The sequence below is a fragment of the Microchirus variegatus genome (genome assembly GCF_963457635.1).
Source record: "Microchirus variegatus genome assembly, chromosome: 11".
Lineage (NCBI taxonomy): Eukaryota > Metazoa > Chordata > Actinopteri > Pleuronectiformes > Soleidae > Microchirus > Microchirus variegatus.
In genome coordinates this window covers 9,074,461-9,096,332 of record NC_139812.1, presented here as the reverse complement: position 1 = coordinate 9,096,332, position 21,872 = coordinate 9,074,461, and the positions used below count along the sequence as shown (strand labels likewise).

Below are 21,872 nucleotides of genomic sequence, written 5' to 3'. Positions count from 1 at the left end.
TTACTTTTTCTCCCTCTTTCATCGCAGTACAAGCCTCTGCTTCATTCACAGTTGAAAGCCTTTGTTGCTGCACAGCATATCAGTAGTATTTGTTCACTCCTGATTGTACAGGTGTTTGTAATTTCAAGTTGTTCTCTTCCCCTTTTGTTCATTTTGTGTTTCTCATCAATCTTGAGTGTAGCCACACAAAACATTACAAAAACACTATAATTTAAGGAAGAGAGAGCGGGAGAGTCAAGCTGCCTGTGTCCAATCAACTAAAAGTACCTCAGAAAAATCAATACTTTATGAGAGAGTTCAAAGTTACAATGTTTGACTTATGATGAAACTTGAAGCATAAAAACATCTCCCTTCCTGGTGAAGTGTTTGATCTCTGGCACAGTTTTCCACCTAATAATGAAAAAATAGAATAGAATGCCTCCCTTCACTGGTGCAAATGGTGCAAAAAGTTACGTGAGCTGCTAATTCAGCAAGTTTTCCTCTTGCACCATTTTGAACTTGTGCTGTGACAGTGTGGCAGCAATAACATACAGCAAACATACTTCAAAGAAGCAATGTGTTTACCAATAGTTTTAGAGCGTTTGATAAATGTATGATGTTGTATCTAGTCAAGTGGATCTAATAGAAATGTCAGACTGCAAGTAACAAAATGAATGCCTGTTAATCGGAGGGACCCAATGATCCAAAATGAAAAGCTAGAACAAGTGAGTAATTTAACAAGAGTTTAAAAAAAAAAAAATACCTTCATGCCTGCTTTATAATGCACATCACTTTTATGTGTAGTTCAGTGTGGTTCTATAGAAAACAGTATCAAGATGAGCACAGAAAGGCCCATTGTTTGACCCTGGGCCACAAAGCTTGTCCTGTCAGCTCAAATATCAAAGACCACTCAAAAATGATGTGTCAGATCCTTGAAAATCCTTGTCCAGCTCGCAGCACTGATTAAGAATTTAACAAACATCAACTACACAACTTAAGAATGTTGACAGTGCAGAAGGAGAGTTTTATAGATGAGGGAGAGGGAGTTTGTTTTTGGAATGAAACAAACTTTACCCAATGTGTATAGTATATGCTGGGATATATTATTATTTGGCAATATTTCAAACTATAATTCAATAATTCCAGAACAACCTTCCAGTATATTTAAAATTGAATGATCCATTATATAACTAGACTTATGCCTCTACTCTAGCCTTCATTTTCGGCCTTGGAAAAATATTTCCTGTGACAGGAGATTTTAACCAATCACAGTTCAGAGAGAGAGAGGGTGATTCTCTCGGCTGATCTACTAAGCAGCTCTACGCAGTTCTATTCTATAGCATTGGTAGCAAACTACATTGCAAAGGAAGTGAAAAAAAAATGAAAAAAAACTGTCTGATGTATACATTTTGTTTGTGAGAGTGTGCAATGACAAGATTGTCTCAGGTCATCTTTCCTGTATGAGGCGTGTGCCTTTGTGAATGTCCATCTGGTATGAGGGGCTCTGGAGAGAGAGCCATGATCCCAGAATATTACAATTTAAGACCGTGGAATGAAGCTAATAATCCATACCATTCATTGTAAAAAGGGTGTTTTCACATTTGAAAAATTAAAATAAAAATCTGCATCCAGATGAGCAATTTAGCTCTATTGCAGATGTAATCTGCACCCATACTAACACACAACAAACATTTATCACATGAACATTCAGGTTCGGGCATTAAAGGTGAAGTAAGTAGTTTATAGTGCCATCTAGAGGAGAGGCTGAAATTTACAACAAAGACCTGCTGCTCTGCTCCCTTCCCTGAGCGCTACGGTATCCTCAGCTGGTCAAATGTCGTCCTCGTCGGCTTTCTCCGTGTCAGCAGATGAGGTTCGTGAGGTGAGGGAGAGGGCGAGCTACCGCGGCCGTAGCAGACGAAGCGGAGAGAGAGGAGGCGGGACTTCCGCTACAAGTAAAGAGACGCTTGATTTGTTCTCTCGTGTTTGTCCTTACAGGCTCCGGTAGAAACATGGCGTCTCGCTGCTAACAGTGGTTACGCAACCGTGGTCCGCGACCATTTTATTTTACATTACTTTTTGAAACACTACGAAAATGAAACAAAAACTATTATACAGCGACTAGACAATGCAGGAGCACATAATATCTATAAAAAAGTGGATTTTGGGTTATATAAACCCACAAATACTACACATTGTCCCTTTAAAGGAGGCATATTATGCAACTTTCTAATCATTTTAATACTTATATTTGGGACTCTGGAGGTCGCATGAGAAGGCAAAATGTGTAAAACGATGATTCACTCATGTTTTTGTGGTCTGCCTCAGTCTAAGTACAGGAGATATAACTTGATAAAAATGTTGACTTGGGGGCTCGTTGCTACGTCACAATGAGACATTCCAGGTCCTCAAAATGTAGCATTCTGCACAGGGCTTTTTTGGCAGGATGACTGAACTGCTATGGTGCTTCATCCTTACGGTATTTTGACCAAAGCATGTCACAGAAATGTTCATTTGGACACCAGGGAACTAGGTTATCTTGTAGAAATAAGGTATAATATGTCTACTTTAACAGAAAATTCGACAAGTTATGTGAGGTTCCTTTCCCTCTCTGTGTGTGCGTTTTTGTACACAATACAATTTCACTCTGCAATCTCTCTGATTTAACTGAGAGTTGGGTACTGTGGGTGTGTACCCAGGGGCGGAGGCGATGCCGTCAAGTTCTGCAGTGGGTGCGATGGGGATGCCGTGCTTTGGTGGGGGGGTTTCGGATGTTTCTTTCCTGTGCATATGTAGACTAGAGCCGGGTGGGTGAGATCTCAATCACTTTCTGTTGTGCACTTAATATTACCTGAAAATTCCCGGTATTAACCTATGTTTTGTTTTGTTTAAATGTCTTTGAGCATTGAGGCATGATTCTTTTTTTTTTTTGAAAGTGCACTTTACTAAAAATATTGACTGTTACTTTTCACGTTTCAGAGAGCACTGACAAAAAAGGTGAAAAGCAGAACAAGGTTTTTTGTGAAAGTGTTTAAATGGCGATTTTCACAGGTACTGAATCTGTGTCATTGTTTCCACAGTTATCCATTTTTCTCCATCTATGCTGAAATGCAGTCCTGTATTTTTCAAACTAAAACAGAGCCAGCAGCATTTTTATATTTCTCCCTGTTTGGGGATCTATAACTCCAGGGTGATTTGGATGGCGGGCGTACCTGGAGCAGAATTTATGTTTTTTTTTTTTAATCTAAAACCAAGGAGTATGGTTGTATAGTATAGTAAGTATAACAACAACAACAGTCTAACAACAGTCAACTTAAGTAGTTCTTTTAGTAAACCTAGAGCTTTTATTATTTTATTGTACAAATGCAATTTTATCATCCCCACCTGTAACGTAAATTACATTGTTAGTTGTTTACAAACTGTGAACACTGCAAATGGCTGATTGTTGTTGTAAATCAACTCTGATGTTCACTCTGGAAACTCAGTGCTGATTATCACTGATAACTGAGTCACAAAATAGTAAATTGGATGATTACTTCACTTGTGGCCTCTTCATGCCGTCCTGCCGCACAGTATTTATTCTTTAATAACATTGGTGACAGACGTTTAACAGAGATGCCTGGGACCTTTGGGTCTTTAACACCTTCACAGTTTTCTACCTCTTTTTCTCCCCTATCTTGTTTTTTCTTTATCCCGATAATAGCTGGCGTCTTGGGACTCTACCCGTGGTTTGAATGGTAGCCTAAAGGAAAATCGGATAGAGAGCGGTATGCAGGGAGTGACGCTCAAGATTGTTACACTGCTGGTAAGTAGTGGGAGTACACTGAATCTATTAGAACTTGACCTGTGTAGGCAAATATCTGTAAGAAAATGAACACCACAGGAAGCAAGCAAACACATCAACATATTCATGAGGTTGTTCATTACTCCTACAGATGAAACATTTGTTTGTTTTTTTCAGTTCACTACATCTAAACACATAAATGTAGATCCATCTCAAATAAAAAAAATAATGCACTAATACCTTTAGTTTTTGTAAATGTTAACTGCAGATGATTCCTTGATAAATGTGATTTTGGATTAAAGGTGGACAACAATAGCAGCTTATTGAGCAAAAAAAGAAGCAGAGCATGTTTCTTATGTTAAAAAAAAAATGCACTGAGCTATGTTCAGTCTGAGGTTTTATATGTATAAACACAAGCCGCCTTTGAAGTTTAGAGTTGGACTGGGTTCATTGAGGTGTTATCAAAGACTAATGTGAACCTGACAGGAACAACACATACTCTTTTAGAAGTGGACCTCTTATAATCAGCTTGACATCGTTTGTTTATAACACCTGACATTTTCTCTCTTGGAAAAGGGAATATAAGGTCCTCTTCTCAGTCTTGGCTGTGAATCTAAAGCATAGGCGAGCTGAGAAAAATCAATCACACACTGCAGCATCTTTTCTTAAACTAACTTCACCAACTCCCAATTCCCTCTTCCTCTCCATCTCACTCGACTCCTTTCACTTTCTGTTTTTCCCTCTTCTTCACACATGATTTACCTGCACCATATCTATTCACATAATCGTTCTCAGCTCTCTCCTGGCAGTGTCACTTAATCAAGTTATTTGCCGCTGCCCGCTTTAACACTTAACCTCTTTTCTCTATCCCTTTCTCCCCGACTTCAACTCTTTTTAACTCCGCCTCCATCCATTTAATTCTGCCCTGACAGTTGACAAACCATGGTTGGGGCAATCAATTCAAAATGGCGTTTTCCACATTAATGGACCATAGCAGTTGTCATGGCACCATGTGTTTCAGGCCAACAGTATCTCAGGAAAACTACTTTATAAAGTTGAAGTTTAACTTAGATCACCTTCAAAGTGCTTCATAAAGTTGTCACCCAGAAGTTCTTAAGATGACTGAGCGTGTCCAGACCTCAGTTACCAGTCTGGCCCAGATGACATTATGGAGCATCTTGATAAATGACATGTCTGAGATTAAAAGTAAACATACTACTCTACTCTATTTTCCCCCAAGTCAGATGCTAAATCTTGGTCCATGCATGTTCACATTTCTCAGCATTATTATTATGTCTATATTTATATGGTGACTATGCTTCCCTTGCTTTCCGTGAGTGCCAAACATCCTTGAATGACCATTTAATTGTGTTCTTTAGTTCTTTATCTAGACATACTTTGTCCAGTCTGTGCTATGGTAATACACTTGGCAGCTGCCTTTTTAGAGCTCATACCTACTTAAAACCAATTCTTACATTATAATGAAAATTTCTATAGATGGTCAATACATTTCACAAAATCCTACAAACTGGTCCTTGTAATTGTACGATAATGTGTTCAAACAGGAGGAACCATTTGTGATGGTGGCAGAAAACATTCTGGGTCAACCCAAGAGATACAAGGGTTTCTCAATAGATGTTCTGGATGCCCTCGCTAAACTCCTGGGCTTCAAGTATGACATCTACCAAGTTGGAGATGGGAAGTATGGATCAGCACTCCCTAATGGATCCTGGAATGGGATGATTGGGGATCTCATTGGCAAGGTTAGTGTGTTTTCGTTTTTTGTGTGTCCAAATCAGCCTCACTGTTTTGCAATTGAATGGCTGCCAAATCTTAGAGGTCAGTAAAGTAGGAAGAAAAACAAACAAAAAGCTATATAATGCTTCTCCTCCTGTAATTTACTGAGGTGGGTCTGAAAGAGTTCAATAATTTGACAAAGGTATAGAGTTTGAGATTTTGAGTCCTTTTGATATACATTATTTACTGTAAATATTTACAAGGTTTAGTTGGCTAAAAAAACTGTAGTGGTTCCCTAAGCAAGGCACCCAATCCCCCATTGCTCCCCTGTGTTCACTACTGGTACTACTGGGTTAAATGCAGAGGTCAAATGCACTATCACTAATTGATGTGTGTGTGCAAAAATGACTCATTCTAATTAATGTAATATTTTTACTGTGATATTTTAGGAATTGCTTAAATGGGAATATGTTACATTTTGGCACACATTGTGGTGGTCAGTGAGCCAAGGTCATGTTCACAGTGATCTCACATAACATGTTTTTTTTTTGCCTCAAGAAATGTCTTAAGGAAATGTATAAACACTGGCAAAAGAAAATAAATAAAAAAGCTAGAACCCAAATTAGAACTTTTCATGCTTGAACGTCAAAGGCTGAGGTCAAACTCTCATCACAAAGCCAACATTTCTTGTCATAAATTAATAAACATATTCCAGACACATGGGTGAAGTGAACAAGTGATGAAATGAAATATTTTCAAAAATGGTCAAAGGTCAGTTTCACAGTGGCAGAATGATCTCCATAAAAAAAAAAAGAAAAAACTTGGAATAGTGAAATTAGTCCCTGCAACTTTTACTGCATGACAGTTAGTAAGTTAAGTAAGCTTTAGTAACACACTTGAGACTTGCCCTCTCACATGCTTCACCGTCTGAATAGTGAGTAAAAAACAGTTCATGTTCAATTCAGATGAGATTAAACAGATTCTCTCTTTTGACAAGCAGCATAAAATGTCCAGAAATGTGTTTTTTTGTTTTTGTAATAATGGTAACATGTGACTCGATCCACAGCGAGCCGACTTGGCCATATCAGCCATCACCATCACCCCTGAGCGCGAGAGTGTGGTCGATTTCAGCAAGCGCTACCTGGATTATTCCGTGGGAATCCTGATGCGCAAGTCAGAGGAGAAGCTCAACATTTTTTCCTTGCTAGCACCATTTGATCTGGCAGTGTGGGCATGTATTGCTGCAGCCATCCCCGTTGTAGGCATCATGATCTTCCTGCTCCGGCGCATCCAAGCGGTGCGCTGCCAGAACAGTGCAGGCGGACATCCGCCGCCTTCTGTCTCCACTTCTCTCCAGAGTGCCATCTGGATTGTCTATGGCGCTTTTGTACAACAAGGTGGGTGATATATTTAATTCTGGCCACAGTGACATGCAGGACGGCTGTGTATTCATCAAATATTGCACAAACAAACCTGGGAAGATTCATCACTCCAAGCTGTTTGTAGTCACCGCGCTTCTGTTACACCTAACCATGAGGTTAAGGATAGACCATTCAAGTAAAACAAGTGCAATTAATTAAAATTCACACATGGGTGTAAACGCATACAATAGATGCTGATTCAGTAGCCTATTGTGTCTGTTTGAGGCACAATGCCCAGCCCTGCATCTTTTAAAGGTGCCCATGTCAAGGGGAACACCCCCTCTTTAGGCCTGGTGGTGATCCAGGTATGTCTGGTTTGGATAAATTACTACTTCAGCAAGTGATGATAAAGCCTGAGCTGCATCTATCAATGTCTGGCTCAGTGCCTTTGAACCTTTTTTAACTTGACACACACTTTATTTCAAAAGAAAATAAATCCCATATCTCTTTTCTCTTCTTAGCCCTTTTTTCCTCCTCGTCTCTGGCTCATGTTCTAACGTTGCCACTTCTTGTTTCAGTCAAGTAGATTGCGTGTTTTTTTGTTTGGTAGAGGTAGGTCACTCTGATATGGATCTGGCTGCTGATGCATAGTGTGCCATTGTCAGAGAACATAAACTTGGCAAACATATCCATGACATGATTTCATAATACGGCTGTTTTTTGTTGTATGTTCAGAGCAGATTAAACTATCCACCCACAGATGCACAAACTCCCCTCACTGGTTTCTCTATTTTAAGGATTGCATGCATTTGTTTTTCAGAAGAAGGTCACGGAGATGTATGAAAAAAATGAAACTGTGGAACTGTTTTCTATTTAAATCAATCTATTACAAAGATGAAAGGAACTGTGCCAAAGTGGATTGTTGCAGTAGGACAAGATCCAGTAAAAATTTCAAGATGCACATTTCATATTTGAGGACCTTAAGAAACCAGTCAAAGCCTGCAATAAAAATGACTAATGCCAGAATACTATGCATCTGACATGGCCTTCAGTTTTTTTTTCCAAAGCTGTCCTCAGGGTGCAGCTGCGTTGATTGTGACACTTTCAGACAAATATGTTTTCATTTCATTTCACAATCCTTAATCTTTCAGATGACATTTTGGTGGCGTTGCTCCCTAAAATTAAAACGAGTGCGGTCATTTTTCTTATGCACCTCACAAGCTCGAGAGTTTGACCAAGAAAAACTGAACATAGCAAAGTTATTATGACAAACCAGTGATTAAATATTACATGGAAAGGACCTTGAAAGGCAGGAAGAAGATTGACTATGTGTGATTATTACACCGTTTTCGGTTTGGATTAAGGGGAAAGTAAAGGGTTGAAACTAACACTTCAGGGTAGATTTTGTAAACTCAATAAAGGTATTTTAATGGAAATACACTGGAATGAAAATAACTATTATTCTGGTACATTTTATCTACAAAATGAAATTGTAGAAGTTTAGAATTAAGGACAATAAAATCAGTTGACAAGTCCCTAATGATAATAAAACACCTACACATTTTGGCAGCAATACAACTTGTTTTTTTTAGTTTCCATACCAAAATTGAGACGAGAAATAGTTATTAAAATGGGAGATCTGACAATTTAAAGGTTAGTGAAGATAATGGTGGTGTGTCTCCATATATTTTAATGTATAACTTCTCCTCCACAGGCACTGACTCCATTCTTGGTTCGGTGGCTCTGCGTATTGTCATGGGCAGTTGGTGGCTCTTCACCCTCATTGTGTGTTCGTCATACACAGCAAACCTGGCTGCCTACCTCACAGTGTCACGCATGGATAACGCTGTCAGGTAAAACACAATAACTCCTTCACTTTGCTGTTTTTTTTTAATTTATTTATTATTGTTATTAATATGTATCTCATTGGTTCAAATGCAAGTGACTCAAGTGAATCCTTGGATTTTGACTGTGAAAAGGAGCAGTGATATTTTTTACACATTTTCCTTTATTGCAGCAAAACCTGGCACCTCCGTTACCCACAATGCAACCTAGCTGGCAACAGTTCAGTCAGGAGATTCACTGTTTTCTCTCCAAGGTTGAAAAAGCTGTTTATTGTGCTTTCACTTACTTGGTTTGTAAGTCAGCATTATAGGTAGATGTTTAAGTGGAAATGTTTGTACATGCAGGATGTGTATGCTGCTCACATTGTGGGGGAATCTTTTTTTCATGGCATGTTATCTTTTTCAATAATTTAACTTAAGGAAGTGAAGAAGTGCAGGGGCTGAGGCAGAAGGTTGGTCGGTCTGCATCTCTCATCGGCTACACGTGGTACGGAGTGTGTGGTCTGACTGCATTCCTGTAATATTTGACCCGCATCTTAACAACTAGCCTGCTCTCAGTCCAAATGTTATTTGTCAGTGAATCCAATTTGGTGTGCTGTCTTTCCCTAAGGAATGGGCAGAGAGGCATTTGATTACATCGGTTCTGTCTTCTGCTCAACAAATGGTCACATGTGGACAGGTGGGGACAGGGAGTGAATGCTGAGCAGCACCCAGCTCACCTGTGGAGGGACGTGTGTGTGTTTGTACTGTTTCAGGAATGGAATCAACCTGTCAGCAAATGATTGCATTTATGTATCAGAGGGTCTTTATATTGACTTTATATTTACATTGGAATAATCAAAACACAAGCTGAACATGTCTCCCCATTGTTCTCAATAGAACCTTCTTTATAATTCCTGCAGCTTGTATGGGATTCACTTCTTGGCTTATCTAAATGGTGCAGAAAATGAAAAACACCCTTAAAGCAGTAAATCCAGCGACCCACTTTAAATTCTGGAGGTGTTAAACCTTAACGCTACACTAAAATGCATGTTTTGTTTGTTAAATGAAAACGTGAGAAGTCGACAATACTCTAAAACACCAATTTAATTTGTTTTAATAGCTGAAGAAGAGGGAATCATTGCATCCGCAGAATATGTTTGTTTCTTTAACCAGCATTTCAAGCCTTTATTTTGTACTTAATTTCTTTCCTGACATGCAAAAAAAAAAACACCTCTGCAAGGCATCACATTTAGCAGCAGTACATCGGATTGCTTTCTTTTTATTAGGAAGAAAAGGAATTGCAAATCAGATCTAACCTCAAAGATGAGTTTTTCTGACATGTTTAAAAGGATTGGCTGCTTATATTGTTTCTCTAGCTTGTGGTTTTCTTGCATTTTTTTTACCTGCTTACTTGAGGGTTCAATAAACATTAAGACAGTGGATCTTCACATCTGCCAGCACAACATAAAATTCTGGTGTATTTTGCAAGTTAAATCACAAGGCAGGCAACTCTGTATTAGTCCATAATTGTCCTAAATCTTACTTAACATTGTTACATAAATTGTGAGATATTGTAACGCTAGTTCAATAAAGAAAGAAAGAATTAAGCTGGATGTAAAGGGGAGAGGGGAGAACTCATTTTGGCCCTGAGCTAAAGTAGCAAAACTTCCTTTTGACAAAGAGCTGAAGAAGATCCCAGCGTAGAGTGGGCAGGTGGGTGAACAATGTGTTCAACACCATGCCAGACAAAGCATTCACAGGGACAATTAAGTTGATTTAGTGTTCAACAGTAAGATTACATTTTTGCAAGAAAAACTTTGAGATTAACTTTTATGGCATCTATCCTAAGATTCTTAAAAATGCTTAAACACAAGGCTTATTTATTAAGGACAAAAAAAGGAAGCCAAAGGACCATGAGATGATTTATTGATTTTGTCTGTTTGACAGTTCCATCACTGATCAGCTCACTTTGTTTTACCATTCTGTGCTTTTTTTTTCTTTGTATACAAAGGCATTACTAGGATTTATAGGTGCAAAGTTCACTTAGTATGAAAAGTCAAGATGTCTCCAAAATTGCAAATCAGAAATTTCTTCTCCCCTTCGTCTGAAATGTTAGTCATAAAAGTATTGATAGCTTGTCTCCAGCATAAATCCAATGCCCAAACCTTGGTAGTTTCTGCAGACATGACTTGAATTTTAAAAATGGATGGACTGAGTCTATCTGCAGTTCAATTCAAACTCAAGTTGTTTTTATTATCCTTGAAGAAATCAACTTTTCTCTCTGCTAAAAGTCAAAAGAGAGAAAAGTTTTTTTTTTTATTTAAATGTGCAAAAGCCTCAAGAGAAGAGGTGGAATGTGTGCTTTGACTGTGTTTCTAAATGCATTTCTGCCTAATTTGGTTGAATTGAAATCAAAGTTTGTTGCACAGTGGTTACTTTTACCTTTTTCCTTGTTTGTCTTCTCCCACTTCACAACTCCCCCCTCTCTTTTGGTCTCACAGGTGATTTTTTTGTTCCCATAACAGTGGGTTTTATAACAATATGTGTTTGTGTGGTGAGAGCAAGAGAGAAAGTCTTATTAGTTTTTTTGTTTGTTTTTACTTTACTTCTCCTCCAGGATATCGCATGCATTAATGAATGCTAATTAAGTGGAATCTTTGGCTCAACAAAGTGTTTATTTGCTTTTAATGCTGCTTTAATTGTAAGAGCTTTGGCAAATTCTCCATTTATATTGCTAAATATAACCATGGCCAACTGGGCGACCAGCAATTCAGTGTCTTTAATTCCAACTGGAACACCTAAGGGAAAATTGAAGAAGTAAAATAGCAAAGTCTCTACATGCATGTTTTTTCTGTGGAATTTGTGCACACATGATCCAGGTATTACACATGCTGTGAGGACCTAAATCTGTTTACACGGTCACATTTTAGGGACTTCTCTTCATCCCCATAGTGTAAATTATTACATTTCAAGGTGGAGACATTTTACCTTTCACCTCTTAATTACAGTGTATTGATTTATCTCAGATTTATAATCCACAGAACACGTTATCGGTTAAAATGCCTGTGTAGTTACATAAAAGTCATCTGTTAATGCTGAACATTTTACTCTAAATGCAGTAAAGCTTTCAGGCTTTCATTTTAATCTGACATAATGTGCTACAGACAATGAAAAATCTAAAGAGTTGTGTCACTAACTCACATTTTCCCCCAACCACCATTGTTGCACCATATGTTATATTTGTGGAAAATAGTCAATTGTAGAATATTCTTATAATAAGTAAAATAAGAAATGTAGCACATGTACAAAGGTACACATCACCACAGTACATGTCCAGGATGTAGGTAATCATCTGGGTAGACTGTCATTCAAATTGCATTGGAAGCAAACTCTAATTATAAGGACATTGGCATTTAGCAAATATGCTGCTAAATTACAAAATTAGCAATTATCTGTACATATAAAATACAGCTGCTGCTAAGAGCCTCATTTCCTACAGCCTGAAGTGCATCTGCATAATAGAGATTTCAATCAGGAGAGGCCAGTTTTCACATATTGTGCGTGTATAATGCGTAGTGTTTATGAAAAGCAAATTAAAGTTTGGCACAGGTTCTTTTCGGAGTTAATGGCCATCATGAGGATGAATCGCAAAATAAGTCAGAAATTTGGCCCCCCATTGGTCATCAATAACCCAGTTGCACGCATGGCGTCGGTACTGCAGAAGGGAAGGGGTAGTCGGGGAAAATGTTGGCAGCGACTTCTTAAGCAGCATGCGGGCAGCTAATTTGGTTGATAAAGAGCACACTGATTAGTGATTTGCTCAGCCATACACAAGAGGAGAGGCGGTACAGTTTCAAGTGTTCACTGTTTGTGGAACAAATCAGGAGGTTCACAAAAGCTGGACTTGAAAAAAAAAATAGCACAAATAAAAGACACTGAGGTGTGTTAATAAATAGATTTTCGTAGCCAAATTACACATAGGTGTTTCAAAAGGAGAAGATCAGTGCATTGGTTCAATTGCAACTATTTATTATCTGTGTTTATGTAATTGTTTAAGAAAATGTTGACTAAATAAATCTCTGTTCTTGGTTAATACACAAACTGAAATGTTCTTGTGAAAGAAAACTTTTTTAAAATGATTTCCTGTTTATCAAATCTGTTTTCTGTCAAATATATTGAACTAAGTCGCTAATGTGCTCCGAATGCAGGTCTTTCCAGGACCTGTCCAAGCAGGCGGATATGGCTTATGGGACCGTGAGGGACTCGGCCGTGTATGAGTATTTCCGGGCCAAAGGCACCAACCCTCTGGAGCAGGACAACACATTCGCAGAGCTTTGGAAAACTGTTAACAAGAACAATGGCTTTGAGAACTCTGTCATCAATCCGTCAGAAGGCATCAAGAAGGTGAGTATTTATTTTGGATTTCAAAAGTACAAAACATTCCATTGGTGTCTCAAATATTTTTTTTTTCCCAACAAGCTTTTTTGTGGGACCAAACGCAAACTTTACACAGTATTTGTCAATAGAATTTGGCTAACATTATTTAAAGTCGAATTAAATGGTAAATGGTATGCATTTATATAATGTTTTTCTAGTTTTTCGATCAGTTGTGCCATTCACCCATTCACTCACACTACCATACTGCACAGCACTTTTTTTCAAACCCACAACCAAGTTGAAAGACGGCTCGCTCTACCACTGAGCTACCGTCGCTACACATGAGTTACTTCTTTTAAGATAGTTATTTTTGATACATTTCAAATCAGCTCCAGAAAGAATGAAAAATGTGCTCTTTCTTTTGTGTGCATCACACAAACAGGGAGGACATTAATAATATGTGTCACTGATAAACTGAGACATGATTTAAATGATGTTTTTATCGAGTAAAATTCGAAGGATAACACGAACAAACTACACAAACACATTATTAGACTCAAAAAATGGCATTGCCAATTTCTCCATAATACATACAGTATACTTTATATTCACGCTATAAACAATAAACACCTTCATTACTGGTATAGCTGTTTACTGCATCCACTGTAGTGAGGCCAGTTGCCTGCATGGCATCATTGGAAGACCATTCTTCTCAGTTTTAACTCTGAATATATTAAATGACTCAGTTATTAATTTACAACATCATTCTTTAGAGCTAACAACAAACAAACCCCTACATGTGTCTCCATCCGACTTATCACGACTGTGAATTCTCCTGTTTGTGTTTATTTATTAAAAGAGAGAGAACCTGAGATCCCTGTGCAATCTCAATGAGAAGTGAGGTGAAATGCCTGTTTAGCTGTATTTGTTGAGGGGATAGTTTTACTCTGGAGGAAGAAAAGCCAGCAAAGTTTATACAAACAAACACAAAATTTGATTTTAGCTGGCATAGTTCCACGTATTCGGCTCTGCACTCGAGGCAACAGCACATGATTGCATCTGTGAAAATGTGCTACATACAGAGGAATGGCGAGCCAAAAAAGCATCCATCTATTTTCACCTACATAAAGAAAAGTAATAATGTTCATTGCAGGGCATGTTTACGCTCACTGAGTGAAGAAACTGCCAGTGCTGATTTCTCTGCATGCTTATGGAACTTTGTTGCATTCATTGCTTTTTTTTATCATAAGAAATTTGTGCTTCTGTGCCACTGGCAATGGGACATTATGTTCAAGTGTAAGCATCGATGATGTTTTTACTCTGCATATAGATGCTTTATTATGCTCTATTAGTCTGTTTGCTAAGATAATGTCACTTTGCTTAACCGAGTCTGGATGTAGTAAAGTCTGTGTTTGCATGCTTCACATTATTTTTTTTCCCTAAATTTACAGGCAAAGCGGGAGTCGTATGCGTTTCTGTGGGACATGGCAGTGGTGGAGTACGCTGCTCTGACAGATGACGACTGCACCCTGACCGTAGCGGGAAACAGCATGAGCACCAGAGGCTACGGCATGGCTCTGCAGCACGGCAGTCCCTACAGAGACCTCTTCTCACAGAAGTACGTGCAGTATATAAACAAACACCCCACATAATACCATGTAGTGATGGAACATATGACTTGTAGGACAATAATCTGTGAGTGAACCTTGATTTAACTAGATGGAACCAATTGAAATCCAATCCAATCGCCCTTCCAAGGGTGACCTGGCCAAGAGGTCAGGAAACAATCATTTTGACAAAAGTATGAAGTTTGCTTCACAGGTTTACTTCCAGGTGTGACTAACACGACTCAATAACCTGGGGTTTATTCAACTTATATCTCTTATATAAATTATTACCTTATCCATACACATTATTGTTTTTTATACAGTATATACTGTTATGAAAATGACCACAAATTCAGTTGCACAGGTTGAACAAAAATGTACAATTTTAAAAGTAATATCAATTTACAAAGGACCGATTGGGCCATAATTTGTCCACTGGCTTTTTATTGCTTCATGTGCCTAGTTTTTATTATAACAATAAGAGAAGGCATTGCAAGAGATACTAAAATATGATTTAAGTTGTGCTTAAATGTTGTGCTTAACAGAAACCATTTTAATAGTTTCTCTTCAAGAAGCAGACAGAGAACATCATTTATATTTCAGTCTAAAAAATATTACTAACAAACATAGAATTCTGTCTATAAGGAAGCGAAGGCCTCATTATAACGAAATATATTGGCACACACCTCTGGTCTATACCATTTACCCATTGTTTTGATAATCTATATTAGTGAATTCATTTCCAAAATAAATAAGAACCAACTTTCTCCTTCATGAAAATAAAATTCAGAGCTAACACAATCTGAAATTGGAGGATTGATTGCTCTCAGAACTTAAAGCACTGCCATAATGAATGATGCATGTAAATTTGCACGGTAGATTTAATGTCAGAAACTTTTTTCTGTGTGAGCCTGGGCTCAAGCACATATGTGCCAGTCACTGTTGAAGAGGTTGAATAATGACTGTGAAGAAAGCTCACCGCTCCGATGGGACAGATTAACTGTCTCGCCTTTGTTTGTACTCAGCCGTCATTATTCTCCAGCAAGGCATATATACATTCCTCCCAGCCTTCTGCTCACTAACTAATGGGCTGACTGTAGTATTTGATCATCTTTATTTCTACACTTCAGAGATTGATATGAAAACAATTAATCTTGTAGTTTTGTCTGCATTGTTTACATGTAACTGGTCTTTTAGCTCATGTTAGCATTTAAAATGGTTTCAGCAACATGTCTTACACTCTGCAACAGTTCAAACTGCAGTATTACAGCATTTTACTCACCATGGGTGTGGGTATGGGTTTTTAATTTGCTTTATGTCATTATTTTATTTTTCCATTCTCTACTTTTTTCGTTCTCTGTACTGTGTATTTGCAGTAGTAATACACATAATACAAATTAATGCTACTAAAGGCTTTGTTCAGTGTCCTGAAGGTGTGTTATGCCAGCGTGCTGTGCAGAAGCTCGTGTCAAAGAACTACTCAGTTTTTTCTCATCCACAGGATCTTGGAGCTTCAGGAAAAAGGTGACCTCGACATCCTAAAGCAGAAATGGTGGCCAAAGAAAGGCCGCTGTGACCTGCAGAGCTACACAGATGCCCAGCCGGAGGGACGTGCACTGCGTCTCCACAGCTTTGCCGGCGTGTTCTGCATCCTGGCTGCCGGGCTGCTGCTGGCCCTCCTGGTGGCTGCACTGGAGACCTGGTGGAACAGCAACCACTGCCGAAGAGAGCAGCCCAAAGAGGTGACCAATGACAACTCAACGGGCCAGGGCCCAGGCCTAAGCCTGCTTACCCAGAACCGGGCCATGGTGGCCACCACGGGTCCCCCTGCCCCTCCAAGGCCCCGGTCGAGACCCAGACCCCCGGGCCCCCCGGTCCTGCCCAGAGATGCCACTGCCACACTCTACTTTATGGATCCAGCAGGCGCTGACACCAGCCCCGATTTAGTAGAGCTGCAGTATACCCAGTTATAATAGGTGTGCCCCTAATGATAGTCCAGACATCATGTGATCAATCTATCCATTCCTTCTCATATTGGGAGAGGGGTTGGGGTGCTTTGTTAGGGATTTCACTGAGGCTTCTCTCTCATACTGATTCAGAACAGCATAGGCCTGTGCTTTAGGCTGGAAAGCAATCACAGTCACTGGAGCTCATGGGAGAGAACCGCAGTTGGAACGATAACACTAAATACAAAGTTGAAATGCAAATTCAAAACCAAACTGAAATTGTGCCTCTGATTCAATAAGTGCTTCAGTTGTACAATAGCTTTGTTTTGCTAATCCATTCAAGTCTTAATGCTCTAGAGCTCTTACTTCATCTTGCTGCTGTCGACTGGGCAGCCCCTCAGCTTGAGGTCTTCAAACTACAACTAAGGCTTGACATGGATCCCTAAACTAAAGTGTGAGCAAAAGCAGATAGTTGAATTTGAGCCTTGACCTGCCTGTTTGACATGACAGTCCAACAATCCAAAAAGAACCACTGGATGAGGTCCATTTAAGGCTCAGTTCTGTAATCACAGTACATTGAACCATATGATTGATAATTTTTGGTGCAGACAATAATTTGACTTGATGCTATTGATTTCTATTCATGTCCTTGTGTACAGAACTGCTCTCATGACAACCACATACAGCTGCCATGTGAATTTCAAAACAAAGATCTATGATGTATTATATATGGTTTTGTGTGCCATTATGTTGATTGGCGGAAATCTGTCTTTTGAGCTTCAAACACTAATTTCCTGGCTTGAAACAAAACTGTTAATCATTTGCAATTTTCTTGGTTATAAATCTTGATGCAATAGTGTCAGATATTCACAGCAGAATAAATAGTAAGGGCTGCATTTTATCAAAACACTGCAGATTATAATTTGCTCATTGTTTGTTGCATCTCAAATGTAAATGTGCAGCTCCCTTTTCCCAGTTGTAGCTTCTTTGACATATACAATTAACACACTCTAAGGAGTTTTCACAACTGTAATCGTTTTTTAAAGTGTCTACGATCTCGTATCATGGTCTAGAATGACAAGAAGCAAACGTGCAACCCCAGTCTACTGCTGCAGGAGCAGCTAGTTAAGTTCTTATTGCTGTACATATATATGACAGGTTTTTTTTACGACACAATTCACTGTGCAACATAAAATACAAAATTATGCTTTTTTTTCTCAGATTTGGTGCAAATTATGTTTTGTTAATATAATGGATGTCCCAGCCAGCTTTTTTGGGCCCCCAACCCCTTTCAGTTGTTTTTAGTGTGGATTATCTACCAATCCAAGTCCAAATCCAAACCTTGCATTTGCCAAGATAACAAAGCTGCACCGTACACCATTTAAAATCAGTCACTGGCAGTACTATAAAGGATATTCCTGACTGGAGTTTAGAGCAGATTCCTCTGTCTGTGTCCACACTGGTTGAGTGTGCAGTGTCTGATGGCAGTAGCACTGATCTGTTGCACCTTGTGCACCTCTGTTGTTAAGGTGCACGTCTCCTGCAGAGCTCCTTTGGAGTGTGCCCACTCGTGTACTCAAGGAGCAGGCTGCAAGCAGTGTGGCTGCTCTTAGATGTTTAGTCTGGACCCACTTGCTGTGAGGCTGCAGAGCGAGTTGGACTTTGGAGGGCAGGGTCTCACCAGTAGATAAACCAGGGTTGTTGTCGTGTGTGTGTGTGTGTGTGTGTGTGTGTGTGTGTGTGTGTGTGTGTGTGTGTGTGTGTGTGTGTGTGTGTGTGTGTGTGTGTGTGTGTGTGTGTGTGTGTTGATACCAATTATTTGCATTTATATTCAGTACCAGCACCGACTAGTGTTGTTGTAAACTTGGAGATGCTCAACCACACTGTTCCCACAGTCATGTATGAGTGTATGTTTGCTTGGCCCAGCACAGATCTCAGGTCAGAGAAGACAGAGACATGGGGTGGATAAAAATTAGGCATCCTATAAAAATATGACCAATTATATTTAAAAAAAAAATATATATATATATATATATTAAATAAATGGCACTAGTGTAAAAGATTTAGCAGAGGTGATGGGGATCAGCTCTGATCCGATCCCTTTATCACACATTTCACATTGTCTTCTAAGTGCAAGAGTCAGATGACTCCTTTGATCCCATCATGATTTAGTGATCAGATGTGGGAAAAGTGTGTACGCCTCAAAAGCTGCGATAAAGTAAAAGGTGAATGTGAATAAATGTATTGGAAACAGATTGGGCGAAAGAAAGGGTGACGTTCAGTCCAGCTTTCACACTTACTGCATTGTAAAAAGAATCGAGGAAACAGTGATCTTACTTGGCATTCTTAGATTGCATTATCAGTTTGCACCTTCTGATTCTTCCTCTGTGGTGACACACTTTGCACCACCTGCTGATTATCTCAGTAAACTACCCTCAACATTCACTTAACAGAAGTGGACGGAAATGCTTTTTTTTTTTTTTTTTTTTTTGGAAAATGTGTTATTCATTTTAATGGAAAACAGGTGATCTCTGCCTCCGAACAAACATTTTACAGTGATGTTTCAAGCCTACAGGGAAAATGTTTGATATCTGTTTTAACAATTACTGGAACATCACAGCTCACTGTATGTGGACATTGTGAAGGCTGTTTCAATAATAATAATTATAATTATAATTATAATTATATTGGTCAATACACATAAAGGTATACTTTAGAGCTTTCTTGGGATGATTTAGATGAGAAGACTGACACCACTCTCATATCTGATCATTAAGTAAAAAGCAACAAACCCCATGACTAGCTTAGCTCAGAATTAAGACTAAAAACAAGGGGTTTATATTATTAAACTGTTTCTTGACTCTCACCTGTTCTGTTTGTTGACCTCCTCCTCTGGTTGCCTGGCAATCTCAGACACATTATTTGCTAATTTCTTGATTGATCATATATAGCAGAACAATAGAAATGAAAAACAATGTGTATTTTCCAAGAACCATATTTTGTAGCAAATAACACCTTTTCTACTTTTGTACTAATCATTTCCCAATTGCCTAATATATTATTTGCAACTTCATACTCACACAGGCATGAGACTGGTATAGATATTCCGTCTAATCCTCAAACAGAAAGCAAAGCTGAACTATTACTGTTATTGCCCAGAAAGTATAATTATAATTACATGTCAATATCTGCACTCACATTAGACCATGTATTGTTGTCTGTGATCTCCAGCAGGTGACCAGGGATTATGGTCTGAACAGGATTGCGGGTCCAATGACATATTATGACATTACAAGCATGTCACCTGCAGGGAGGGACATATGGACAGGCAGAGAGACAGAGACTGGGAGAAGGCAGAGGTTCTTGACACAGGTCAGGAGAGGCCTGACGTACTGTCGCGGATTGTGATTGTGACTGTCAGGGCAAAAGGGCGGGGCATGGGGGCTCGGCAGGGGTAGACTGTAGTCATTCCATCTGTCATGTCACCCCACTGTCTCTCCTGTTAGTCGTCTTGATAGTTTCTCCTGCCCCTCACTATGACTTAAATTGAATGTTTCTGTGTATGTGTGTGTCTGTTGTGTGAGGAGGCTAATGCTCATGAGTCTCATAATCAATCGTCCTCTTGTACTTGGCCTTGTCCTCTGTTCTCCTATGTCTCTGTTGCCTCGTTGATGTCTCGAGGGTGAAAATATTTCTGAAAGTCAATACAATTTAGACTTATTAACTGATATTATTACTTTGTCGCCATTTGGATTTTACTGTCACATTCATCGATTTGTGTGTCCATTGGAGCCTGCCTTGTTAACAGCTGATGCTTTTCATGCAAGAGTCACATCCAGCTAATGTGTGGTCACCTAATTATGGAGAAAACCTTAACAACTTCTGCATGAAGAGACATCTCCATTAAAGTTCATTTTAAAACTGGAGACATTACCTTTTTATGACCCAAATTTTAAAATGCGTGTATAAACAAAGTGGAAATAATTCAGTGTTATTTTAAGGCATCCTTCAATCTCTTATGTGTGTGTGTGTTAGTCTTTGTGTTGCTGAATAATAGAGAAGCATTAGCTGCATGTACTGAAGTGATGGTCATGACGGTGATAATGAAACAACCTTTGTAACCTGTCTTTTTTCTCTCTCTCTTCTTTCACTCTCTGCATTCTGCCTGTTCTTTTTTCTTTTAAACCCATGACCCCTTTCACTGCACTTTCATTTCCACTTTTATTCTTTATCACACTTGTTTCCAATTGCAATTTTGCTCTCCCTTCCATTAAAACCTCTATTCACTTGGCTTCTTTTTTCCCCCTACATTCTCTATTGCTCTGGTTCTATCTTTAGGACAAAGAGGTAAACCTGGAACAGGTCCACCAGCGTTTGAACAGCCTCCTGGACGAGGACTTGGCCCACAAGCAGCTGCCTGGCCAATCTATTGAGATCTCTGCCCTGGACATTAGCAGCATGCAGCCCAGCCAGTCCCTAGAGGCCTTGTCTGCTCGGGACTACCCTCGAGGACCACGGCCAATCTCTGTGACCACCTTCCTTCAGGAGGGTCACGGGCCAGGAAGGACACTGGGTGCAGCGGCTGGCAGGACCTTGCCATTGCCCCTCAGCAGTGCCACCATGCCCTCTATCCGCTGCAAACACAGGGCACCCAACGGGGGCCTCTTCCGACAGAGCCCAGTCAAGACCCCCATGCCAATGGCCTACCAACCAGTGCCAGGAGGAGCCATCCCAGAAGGCAGTGAGCCCAGCCACGGCACATCCATCTGAGCAAGACAAATATTCACAGACACTCGAGCTCAAAAAGAATACTGCAGAGCCACACAGAGTGCTAACAGTGTGAAAAGAGAAATCACTAAAAAGGGATTTTTACTACCAGTGATGAAGAATCAGAGGGCTGATGCTTGACAAAATACTGGGACTTCAATGTAAATATTTGTAAGTACAAAGAGAGATAGGAGAAACATTAAAAGTGTATTTTGAATATTCTCAACAGTTGAGTTTAAAAAACATAAAATTATCAAAAAAAAAAAAAAATGACTGTTTGAATGGCTTTGTAAATTTTGTTCTAAATGAAAAAAGGTGACAATTCTTTGTGGTTGTTTTCTAAGTGCCAAGTTCAAAGATGTTTTCTTTCTGATTAACATTAACTGAATGTACTGTCAGAATTCATGATGAAAAAAAAAAGATATTTCACACTTCAGAGACATTGGAAGAACTGATTTGTTTCATATGAAAAAAATAAAAGTATAATA

The 21,872-nt window shown here is 39.1% G+C and overlaps 1 protein-coding gene across 1 annotated transcript in view; it reads left to right on the top strand.

Moving 5' to 3' along the window:
* Positions 1 to 21,387, top strand: part of grid1a (glutamate receptor, ionotropic, delta 1a) — a gene marked incomplete at both ends in the record, with an annotated part of 241,815 nt that extends 220,428 nt beyond the window's left edge. The window contains 8 exons of the mRNA XM_083897762.1: positions 3,683 to 3,784; positions 5,329 to 5,526; positions 6,567 to 6,897; positions 8,576 to 8,714; positions 12,896 to 13,091; positions 14,516 to 14,682; positions 16,173 to 16,413; positions 20,956 to 21,387. Of these exons, the coding sequence (XP_083753888.1) occupies positions 3,683 to 3,784; positions 5,329 to 5,526; positions 6,567 to 6,897; positions 8,576 to 8,714; positions 12,896 to 13,091; positions 14,516 to 14,682; positions 16,173 to 16,413; positions 20,956 to 21,387 (1,806 nt within the window). The remainder of the gene's footprint in view (positions 1 to 3,682; positions 3,785 to 5,328; positions 5,527 to 6,566; positions 6,898 to 8,575; positions 8,715 to 12,895; positions 13,092 to 14,515; positions 14,683 to 16,172; positions 16,414 to 20,955) is intronic.
* Between the last annotated feature and the right edge of the window lie 485 nt (positions 21,388 to 21,872).